This window comes from Melanaphis sacchari, unplaced genomic scaffold (genome assembly GCF_002803265.2).
Source record: "Melanaphis sacchari strain LSU unplaced genomic scaffold, SCAv2.0 Contig1_pilon_pilon, whole genome shotgun sequence".
NCBI lineage: Eukaryota > Metazoa > Arthropoda > Insecta > Hemiptera > Aphididae > Melanaphis > Melanaphis sacchari.
The window spans coordinates 5,855,886-5,868,762 of NW_020270976.1; the positions used below are offsets into that span (position 1 = coordinate 5,855,886).

Consider the following 12,877-nt stretch of genomic DNA (forward strand, 5'->3'; position numbering starts at 1 on the left):
TATTATGATAATAATTAATGAAGGTCTATTAATTTAATTTGACAACGTAATAAGAGTATTTTATTTAAAAGTTGTATTTTATGTGTATTAATTGAATAATATTTTTTTACATTATTTATTATTTATTTTTAATTTTTTTGTTTGCTCGATGCCAAGAACTAATAAAATAATAAAATAATTTCTATAAATAAATAATGAGTATAACACATTGAGTATGTAATGTAGCAAGGTTTATTTTTTTAAAAAATATACAACAAAAGAAAAAGTATTACCTTTTTTCTATTAATAATATACACGTCGGAGTTTTACAATATTATTTATTTGTGTAGTCTAAAACAAGTACAATTTTTTTCTTAAGTCCATTTATAATAATAATAATAATATTTTAATGAATACAATTATAAACAATACATAATTAATCAAAATGTATAATATGAGAGTTATGCATACAACAAGCTTATGCTAACAAAAGTGTGTGTAAATAAATTAATCTAAAACTAAAAAATAATAATAATAATAATAATAATAATAATTATAAGGAAATAAGAATATGAAATATATTTTACTGGCCTAGTCCGTTGAGAATGTTTGTCTTTCAATAAATGATTTACAATAGATATTTAGATACGTGCTAGGAACAGGTAACCAATACAATCTTGCCTTAAAAAGTATGTATTAAATTGTTTTTTTCGATACTCCAAAAACTACTCTTACATAATATTAATAATTATCATGGCAACCGCACGTCATATTTTACAAGCATTACTGTTTATAAGTTTTTTTAAAATATTTTTAATTTTTTTTTTTTTTTACAACCTACTGTTAATTAATAATAACACATTTTATTGTCCGTCAGACATAGTATATTGACACATATCAAACAATATATACACACCTATTATATATATAAATATTTTACGTAATATATTTTATACATTGGTGCTTGTTGCCCACATATATAATGTCATAAATAATAGTATACGAATAAATATATTATATTATATTATATTATATTATATAATATACAAATATGTAATAAAAAAAACTACTTGTTGATTCACGTGTAATAGTTTATAGTCATAGTTATTTTGACTATAGTATTTATTTATTTTTTTAATCATTTAAAAAAATTTTATATTACAATAATATATTATCTTCAATAAATATTTGTGAATTTTGTTTTCAAACCGCTGACATTTTAAAATAAAATATATGTTATACTTTTTTTTATTGTATATACAGAAATCGAATGACGTAATTGCGAATATTTTAACAATTACATAGTGCGATATTTAAAATAATAAATATAATATCTATTAAAAATAAATGCTAGGACTGCCAATCGATAATAATATATAAGTCTATGCTTTAAATTTACAATGGTTTTTTTTTTGTTGTTGTTTTATTTAACATTTTTTTGTTTATTTTGTTGTTGTTTAGTTTTGTTGATTTTTAATCGACGACCAACTCACATGACCACAAAGTCTTTAATACATCGGTATTATTGGGTTTGTTCGCTATAGTTTATCTCAGTCTGTGTGTAAGATGTTTTTTTTTTTTTTTTTATATTTATTCAGTCCGCTGCTCGATGACTAACGGTAACGGCTGCTGATCGATGTTGTTGCCCATTGACGAGCCTCCGGTACAATGGCTGTTCTTCACGAGCTCATCAATGTCTTCGACGAACACGTTGTCTTGGTTGGAGTGGTCGATGGATCGCTTGTAACCGCTTAGGCTCACCTGTTTGAAAAATAAATGGTTATATAAGTAAAAAACGTGACGCGTTATTTATTTATTGGGATATTAACGCCAAACGCGCGGCAGTAATATCACTACTTATACGTGGTAAAAAAATATGATTATGTCGAAGAATTCGAGTTATAGCAGCTATAAAATAATATATAGGAACCTATATAAGGACATGTATAACATAGAAATACAGGTTGTGTTTAGACCGTTCAGGGAGCATCGGTCCTGCGCGCACGCTAAGGATGTCGCGGGAGCGGGTTTATCACTGCGTAGGTAACACAAAGTGATGTGACTTGCGTTTAAGAAAGGAAGCTATGATTGCGGGTAGAATAAGAAGTAATTCTAAATTATTATTATTATTATTATTATTATTATTATTATTATTATTATTGCGACATTAAAATACTCTTTCCGAAAACCCCTTATACTGCAGGTATGACATAATACAGTTTGTTGTGTTATTGTTATTGTTATTATTATTATTGTTATTATTATTATTATTGTTATTGTTATTATTATTGTTTTTGTTGTTGTTAGAATTGTTGTTCTTACCTCGACGTTGTTGTTGGAAACCAACGGTGAATCGGGTGGAGACGAATTGGGTGACATGTCAGCCGGACTGGGTAGGTGCGAAGAGGCGAGTAGGGCGAAGGCGTCAACACCCGACGAGGGAGAGATGTTATGTCCGGCGGCAGCCATCATTTGCTGCCGAATACCCTGCGCAACAGCAGCCACAGCGGCCGCGGCAGAGTTTGGTGACACGGGACCTTCAACCGACTGAACCGCGTTGTTACCATAGTGACCACCAGACATTGGGTCGGATAAACACTATATAAACATAAAATATCGGTATTGTTATTATATAAGTTTCACGGAGGAAAAATAAATCTTTTATGAAATATTATTTTAAATTAAAAATGGTTTTGTTTTTATTTTTTTATTTTTTTTTTTTTTTTAATTTGCATATATTTAAATTAATTTACTCCAGCCATATACTTTCAAAAGACAAATTGGATTGTATGATAAATTATTATTGGCCTATTTAAGACATTACTTAAATGAAAAATAAGTATAATTAATAAGTAATAAAAATAATGACAAAAAATGTTTTAGCCTACATCGAAATGTTTAATGTATAATAGGCGAATTTAAATTAAAACAGGTATTTACGAAAAAATTCAACTGTTGTTGAATGTTTTTTTTTTTTTTTTAATTACATTTTTTGTATAAAATTCTTTGTTAAAAGAGTTTTATTTGTCAGCTTAAATTTGTTGTATTTTTTTTTTTTTTTAATCTTAACACAATTATTAAATATTAACATGGTACCTACATAATACGTTACGATGATAGCTAATGTTCAATGCGTTTAATATTTTAATGTCATCATTAAACATTAATTTATATCCCAGTTTTGTTGTCAGACATTAGTCATTAATTGGTAATAATGAAACCCATAAAACAGTGAACTAGAATAACATTTTACTACAATAGGTATAAATGAGATAAAAAAAAAAAAATGTGAAGTCAGCATTTAGAAGAAAAATTGTAGGTGCTATTTTAGTAAAACAAAATTATTAAAAAATAAAATATATTACTCAATTGAATAACTGTATTATTAGGTAAGCGAATTTTTTTTTTATGTGTAACGAAAATATTATAAAATTATGAATAACCATTTATTGAAGCATCCGTATATTACATGTTATTTTTTAAGTTGAATATTTTATAGAAATTATAATTATTGTATATATTGTTTTTTAAAACAGAAATTGGTCGAGAAAGAAAATCATCAGGATGAAATTGTGAAGTTATAAGACTTAAATAGTAGGTTTTTATTATAAAATACTCACATACCTACCTATTATAATTTGTATTTACTACTATAGAAATAATATGACAAATTTATCGGAGATAAGCTATACTCTTATAACTTTTAACTCTGATAACGTAATTCACGAGTGATGACTTAATACTTATTATTTTATAATATGACAACGTCTAATCTTTCGTGATGTTGAAACGTTTCATTTGCTTAAAAATATTAAATGTCTAAAGTATACATATAAGTGCGCATTGACATTCGTGGTAGGATAGGTTAAAATCTCAGAATGTCCCATCTCAAACCTTGGCCCCTTTACCATAAAATCCTAAGTCCCCCTGAGTATGCACATATTAAAAGTATACTTTTGTTACCATATTTTTACATCCGTATACATAGGTGTTTATATTGTAGTGAAATTAAATTACGAATCATTACAATAATTATTATTATTAATGATTTAAAATAAAATAATATGATATAGTTCATTATTTTAACGTCCCGTTCAAGTTTATATATGCATTTAATACGAGTAGATAGATAATACATAATAATATGGTTCAGATGGTTTCACTGGCTACTTAGCGTTACAAAACGTACGTCGAGAATTGTTTTGCTAGTAACTATCAAAATTCGAGTACATTATTAATGTGAAAAAGTTTATCCACAAACCGCAGGAGAGACCGCGGTTCACTAAACGACTTTCCCCCTCTTGGACTCACACATTGTATAACTATTTGTACATACATTTTTAATTCCATATATTTTTAATTTTATTTAAATTAGGCTTTAGACCATGTACCTATAAATGTATAATGTATATATTGTATTATTATACGATTATACAAAATAAAATACATAAATATAAAAAAACCGATTCTATGGAATACTATTTCAAACACGCAACTGATGAAATTTATTTTTGATTATAAATAATGGCAAAATAAATAAGTAATATAATAATTATATTTTTTACTGTTTTTTTTTTTTTTTTTTTGTGACGTATTGTACAGTACATTTATTATTATATATTATACCATTTTCGTTGAATCATAAATTATAAGCTTTGCGAAACGTCCTTGATTAAAATTTAATAATGGTAATTTGTCAATATTTATTAAATTAAAGAATACGTACAAACTGTACACATAATTTATATTTTATTGTACTAAAAAATATTTAAATTTAAAGAAAATTGTAACTATACGTGAATAATTATTTAATTTCAAGAAGTAATAATAAAATTATTTGTTTTCAATAGTTAGGACTTATCAATTTATATTATAGTACAGTAGACATATTTTGCACGTTTAAATTACTCTCTTAAGAGGTAGGTACTTGACAACTATGGCTAAATATTACGGTTTTAATTAAATTAAAGAAATAAAAATATATTTTTATTTTCTTACCGGTATTCTCGGATATAGGTGTAATGCTTCTTCTTTGATGTTTTGTGCATCTCTAAATACAACAGTCCTGATTACATTTTGGATGTGATCTTCTGGCCAAAATCCTAACAATATCCTTTGAGGACGTCCTCTGCCCTTAGGCCTCAAGTCTGTAAACAAAAATATATTTAAGAATTTATACCTCTAATTTATTTCTTATTTATGTATATTATTTATAAAAATATAGGAGTTATTAATAAAGACATATTATTATATAAGTAAACTTAAAAGTAAGTTATGTTCTGTGTTCAATACCTGTAATTATTGAAAATATTTAAAGTTAGCTTTATGATTTATTAATCAAGAATAGTTCGCTGAATAAATGAATAGTTAAACAATGCGCATATAACTAGTAATTAATTTGTATTCTATCTGATAATTAAGTTCCAAGTTTTATAATTATTATTTATGAAATAATAATAAAGTATCTCATTTTATAGAATTAAAAATAAATAATAATAATCTAAATTTAACCTAAGGTATAACATAAAGTTAAGTCAATAAAGTTTTCTGAAAAAAATAATAAAAAATGTTATTTAAATGTTAATTTTTATTACGAGGTCGTGAATTATATTTATTGAAAACAATTAATTGAATTTATCAAAAATGCAAACACCATATTCTGATGTATTTTACATAAACAGATACTTATGGGTGATCTAATTTATAAATATTTTTCAATAGTTTCTTTAAACGCAAAGTAGAAATATCGACACATTTTGGAAAAATTGTTTTTAAATTTAATATCATAACACACCCTACACTGCGCCAATGTATACAAAGAAGTAAGTCGAGTGCCCAACACCCGACGTTTGTACCCTGTCTGACCTTTTCATGTTAAATAGTAAAAGCAAATGTATAATAATATAATGATTAATGAATTATAAGTGTAATACATTATAATATGTATGTTAATAGGGTGTTTAATATCAAAAAATAATATAAACACATAATATTAAACTACACTATTATTAGTATTATTGTGAACAATTTTCAAACTATCCTTAAAAATAGTGAATAGATCTTTCATAGTTAATTAGTATATTAAAATATATTAAAATAATAAATATAACATAAACTTATTTAAAAATCATTTTTGACTCAATAATTTATTGTAAATTGATTTTTAGACATATTCTCAGAAGTATATTTATTTTTACATTTCCTTTGAATATATATATATACATACTATATTAATTAATTTCTATACATAAATTAACATTTAGTATACATGTATAATAAGTAGGAACGAAAAATTTTAATTGGAAGCATAAATCTTGTTTCCGTGTAAAAAGATAAAATACAATTTACGGATAATGACATTTAATTGTTTTCAATTTGTATAAACCACAAGAATAATTGTATTAAAAAAAAATTAATTAGGTACTTCTCTCTATTTGAATGTATATTTTTTTTACATCTAATTATTTATTTAAAATAGGTATTAATCAATAATTAAAGTTATATTTGTTAAGCCAACATAGATTGGCGGCTATTTTACAGACTATTTTACTTTTGATGAATTTTCATGGAACCGAACAATCAAGAAAAGCATTAGTTGTTCGGAAAAACTTTTAATTAGAACATTTTGTGTTTTTAATTTTCTTTGCAAACACGGTCGGTAAAAAATGAATTAATCTTAAAATGTTTAAAATGAAAAAAAAATTATAACGGCGGTGAAGTGTGACAATATTTGAGGTTTATTTTATGTCAACAACCGAGAACTCCGGCTTTGGGCGATCGTCTGGTGGAGATTATTTTTTGAATTTCTGTCCTTCGTATAGTTTTGAAACAAATTGTGTGCAGCCAAAAAAAACGTTGGTGTATAAAAAATAAAAATATGTATAGAATATTTCTGATATATTTTGGATAGAATATACAATACATATTATAAAATTAATTTTGAATTAATTCAAGACGTCAAGTGCTAAAAGTTTAAAATCTTTAAAAATGTATTTTATCCCAAAAAATATAAATAACTACCATACAGAGTATGTTCACAAGGGGAGGATGTGAGATACTTGTCTCGCTCTGATGCTCACATACGCTTAGGATAGTAATTTGTTGTGATATAAAATTTAAAAGCCAAACAAATTATACAGTAATAAAAATTGCAAGTCTTGTAAAATAAAAAAAAAATATGTTATATGATTGTAAGTAAAAATTTAAAAATAAAAAATTGTAATACCTTTAAATAGCTCAGAAGTTATACCAAATGCATTCGTAAATTAAGTTTATAATAAATAAGGAAAAATTCAAGTTACTACCTATATTGTTATAATTTTGGGAATAACTAGAAAATCCTGATAAAAAAAAAAAAAAGGTAAAGTTGTATACGTGCAACTTTTGGAACGCCCCTTATCGAAAAAAGTAGTACTAAAAAAGAACACAGTCCGGTCAAAGAGTGTAGAAAAAATCTCAAAGGTACTAAAATTGGAAAATACAGTTTTAACGTGTCCACTATGCATTATGAAGGCAGTAGGTAGACATGAAACACAAAAATCGTGATATAATTATTTTTTTTTTTTTATAACATGCCTATCCTACGTAGGTGCACAACGTACACGGAGCAGACGCACTCACATATGCACGGTAAGTTCATTTATATGTAGATATAAAATAATAATATAATAATACGCGGCCGAACTGTCACGACCACAGCGACGGGAACGCCGGTGGGATAAGAGTGGGACGGTGGCAAAACCACGAGGCGAGCTAATATGGTTAAAAATCGTACCACCCCTATTTTCTATACATATATATATATATATATATATATAACGCACGCGACGGTGCCAGAGGGGATTGCAGGGAATGATCGACGGAGGGTGCAGTATAACTATACTCATTACACGTGTTCGTATTATACGTGTATGACGACCGACGACGATGACGGCAACGACAACGATCCAGAGCATAATATATGATATTCTGCGCCCCTCGCACATAATAATAGTGTATATAAATACATATAGGTAATATGTGTGTGTGTGTGTGTGTGTGTGTGTGTATAAGGGGTATTGAGTACGAGTATAGCACGCGTGCACAGTGCTCGCACATACATATTTATGTATACCACTATACGCCCTGGGGATTTTCATAATACATAAATGTATATTGTATATATATGTTATAATATATAGTATGGTGACGTGGAAAAGTCTGGAAATTCGGGTCATACATACATACGTACGTACATACATACATATATACATACCATAAACACGACTATATACAAGTCCTTATTATTTGTCGAATCGAAGGGTTTTGAAGATAAAAAAAAAATTCGATAAGCTGTCCACAGTATTTGGGTAGGTATTTATTATTACGTTACCAAAAATTGTTATATATAGCTATAAAATATTAAATTATATTATATATATATTATATAATGTGGGAGATTGCCCAGTTCTTAATAACAGTGACTTGCTGACCTCTCTTCCCTCTTCATACTCTTCGACGAAGACGTATTATTTATAAGAAATTCTATGATGCTCTTTGGAGTTTTACTCACAATAAACAACGACGTTAATAACACATATAACTACATAAGTACTTAATAATAATAATAATAATAATAATAGTAAAAAAAGATGAGTTAACGATCTGTAGAGACTGAAAATATTAGTGTGGTTGTGATATTCGTAAAGTCCAAACGAATTAAATTAGATATAATATAATGGCTATGACGACCACGACGTTTTGAAGCTAATATTTTAATATTTAATGGATAAAAATGAATAATAGGTACATATATGGCTACATCATTCTAGCCTAAACAAAAAACAAACGTACAATAGTTATTAGTTAGATCTAAAGATAAAATTATTACTATATCACCATTAATACAAGGTGATTTAGGCTTCACTTAACATGTTCACTCCCATTTATTCGTGAATTAATTCAATTTTGATTTTTGGGATTTTTGAGGACAGCATTTTAAATTATTTAGAATTGTTATATCATTAAAAGAGTCTTATGGAATACAATTTTTTTTTTTTTTTTTTTTAATGAGAATCAACCTTTATACCATAAATTGTTCGGCAGATGATTTTTTTTAAATGTTTATGTATCGTGATCAAGATTCGACGAAATAATGAAAAAAATAACTAAATAAATCTAAAAAGAATACATTAAAAAAAAGTATTTATTGTATAATATATATACTAAAATATATACAAAATATTTGATAGAGTTTTAGTAGGTTATTATAAAACATTATACCAGAGATTTAATATTGGTTTTTAGTCATATCTTTAAATAATAAGCATACCTATTGAATACTTAATCATAACAAAGTAACCACTTATCACATAAAATATTAATTTATATAAATTATTTGAACTTTATGAATTGGTTTGTTTTTTAATTATTATTGATATTTTAATAATTAAATATCACGCAATATTGTATAAACAAATATTTCCCATGATTCATACTACTATGAGCTATTTTGCAAACAAACTTTAATATATAATATTCAAAATAATTTAATCATTAGCTAATTATTAATAGTAATACTAATCGAGCAAGAAATTCAGAAATAACATAGCCAGAATTATATAACTTTAAGGATCTTTGTTTGGAAATTCAACGAAAACATTTTTACTATATTTTATTGTTATTTTGATTATAAGAAAAAACGTTGACATTTACATATTATGAAAAAAAAAATATATTTTTTAATAACTGTCAGCGTACATAATATTAGTGTTACGTACACATTGCACAATATAAATTATTTATATTAAATCTTACGAGTACAGAGTTCAAACGATATTCTTGGAATTTTTTGTATACTTTTTTTGTGAATATTATAATAATATATTGTTATTGGTATTCATTTAAATAATAAAAAGAAATAGGAATGATAGACTGATAGACGATAAGCAATGTCGTCATGAAATTAATAACATAAAAAATTACATTAAACAAATTATTAAGAGTTCAGCGGTTATTATATTTAATATATTATTATAAAAATATACAGAGTGTCTCACCGCGTGTATGCATTACGTTTCCGTCAATTCTTTTTTCAATATAATATATTATAAATATTTTAGAATATATTATATAGTTTGGGAAAATTATTGCTGCGTCTAACCATCAATACTTGAAATGAATAAGTATAGGATTTTTTGTTTTCGAGTTTCTTACAGCAATTTGAAACGGCCCGACACACAATAGGCACTGTATAGAGTTGCTAATTTAGGCGGATGATCAAACAGATTAAACGTCGAATTGTTATCATTTCCATCGGACAGATAAGCATATTTAAATGGCTTAATAAAAAAATATAAGCCATAGGCTGCAGGAAACTTAAATATAATATTCAACAATTCATACATTGGTATATTAATAGCCATTTATAGTATAATAACTAACCGTAGTATGTGACGTACTTTGTCATATTATTAAAATGTGAACGTCGTGCGGGTAAACATATTTACGAGGACAAACGCTGATAAACACCCTGTATTCATTCTATATAAATAAAATATCCACACACACACACACACACACACACACACACACACACATACATATATATATGTGTAATAATTATGTACAATATAACAAATTATATTATTGTGCAATTCGATTTTAATTGTTCACATTATAATAATACAGCTAGTATAATATTATTATGTATATAATATATAATAAGCGTTATGAAATCGAAATATATTATAATATTAAAATATACGAATTATACCGATAGATATATGAGTATAAATAATGATACACTCGGAGCGGCGGAATCGCTTTGATTACGAGAAGAGAAATTATAATAAATAATAAGTTTTATATTGTATATTTAACGTGACGCGCGTATATAACAGAATATACGCACACGTATTGTGTACGATCACGTACATAATATTATTATTACGTATATACAATTATTATAATAATTATTATTATCGTACGGTCCGCGTATATTATGTTGCTCTGTACAATATACCATAATATTGGTACCTATCTATGATAATATTATATATTATACACCTATAACATGTTATAATGCCCGTTACCAGACGAGGCTGGTATTTCAAGCTAACGCGGTAAAAGACGATAGTCGTAGTGTTTCCGGGCGACTCTCGTGGCTCGGCACAACCTAGATCTCGGTATATAATACGACCATAAATACGCGTTATACGCGCTATGCGGAACTATCATCAAACCAGTTCGGTGGCGGGTGGCGTCAAAAAAAAAAAATAAAATAGAAAACAGAACGTATATAATAGACACAATCATATTATTACACTCTTGACTCGAGACGCGAAAACGGAGCTATATAGCGCGTTTATAGACGCACAGAGCTAAAGATATATGAACTCAGAACTAACTCGCTGTCAGGTGGCTTGGCCAGGAACTTTTCATGGGGTCAGAAAATTTAAACTTACCACACTTTACTTCGTGGTATCAGATATTTATTTTTATCGTAAAAATATAACATACCTAATAATATGTTGAAACTTTTTGACAATTTTAATATGATTTCCAAGTCAAAATTCTAAAAATATAAAAATGTTAATGTGAAACCGTAATTCACATAAATAAAGTTAATTTACCATCTTGGGTTCTGACCCCCCAACCCCATGGATACGCTACTGTCATCGCAGTCCTAGCTCGCGGAATCACTATAATCTCGCGCGCGTATGGATATCGGCCGCGGCCAGTGCTTATTTCAGGGGATAAACTGGGTAGAGGAGGGTAAAACCCCCCTGAAAAATGTAAGACGTTACCACGTTAACTAACAATAAAATAAAATAAATCACATCATGATGGTGGGGGGGGGGGGGGGTATCTAGTTTTTTTAATGATATGATATTTTTTTTCGATTTCAATGACCACATAACACTCGGTATGTACTCCTTTAAAAATTTACGATACCCCCCTAACCGGATATAGAAGGTCATCTGGAATAAACACTGGCCGCTAAACACGCGCAGCTGCACGATGCGGTTGACTATTATTATTATATTCATAGCGAAATGCGCGATATGCAGCGCCGCTTACCTGCGCCGCCGTCCGCGGATGGACCGAGCAAGTTGTGCACCCGGTTGGCGTACAGCACGAACGTCGGATACGGTATGTCGTACTTGCGGGCGGCCTGCGACAGCGACAGGCCCTCCTTGAGCACGGACAGGATGGCCTCGGCCATCGTTTCTGGTCTCCACGACTTGAGCGGGCCGCGCTCTCTGAACCGCAGGTTGTGCACCAGGCTCTGGTTGGTGTTCCAGCACTTTTGCCACATGGACTGCAGCTGGTACTGGTAACTGTCGGCTGTTAAAACAACGATAGCACACACCGATTAGTTGAGCGCACATATTTGTATATACACGAACAGAGTGAGTAGGAATTATTATGTTTTAATTAATTACGAGTACTGCAGGTAAGTATATATATATATATATATATTCGACGGGTGTCGAGTAATGTGCTGTACCTACGTGAAAGTGAACCGCATAGTCATATGTATAATGTGAACGTTATTTAACTCAAAACAGGACGAGAGAAGGAAAGAACGGAGGAGAAGATAGATAATATTATAGACTCTCTACAGCACAATAGCTGAGTATACGAACTATAGCGGTACTAAAAAGAGGGAATAAGTATATAGCGAGAATGTTGGGATTTTTCGAGAAGGATTAATCGTCTTATCCAAAATGTATAGAAATTCGAGATGGTATTGACATATAATATTATATATCGGTTTATAATATTTAGAAATCCCTAATCGAGTGTCTGTGGGTAGGTGCAATGGATTTTACAATAAATTTGTTGTTTACAAGTTTTCATTCGTGTACACTGCACATGTATTTTTTTTTTTTAATTGTTAACTCCCCAACACGTG

At 28.2% G+C, this 12,877-nt stretch overlaps 1 protein-coding gene across 1 annotated transcript in view; it reads right to left on the reverse strand.

Annotated features, from left to right (window-relative positions):
* Nucleotides 1-1,412: 1,412 nt before the first annotated feature.
* The window catches only part of LOC112593136 (protein bric-a-brac 1-like), a 41,212-nt gene continuing 29,747 nt past the window's right edge, over nt 1,413-12,877 (reverse strand). Inside the window, exons 3-6 of the mRNA XM_025337443.1 lie at nt 12,040-12,306; nt 4,978-5,126; nt 2,302-2,577; nt 1,413-1,740 (exon numbers count right to left, since the gene is read on the reverse strand). Coding sequence (XP_025193228.1) covers nt 1,570-1,740; nt 2,302-2,577; nt 4,978-5,126; nt 12,040-12,306 — 863 coding nt within the window. The 3' untranslated portion in view covers nt 1,413-1,569. The remainder of the gene's footprint in view (nt 1,741-2,301; nt 2,578-4,977; nt 5,127-12,039; nt 12,307-12,877) is intronic.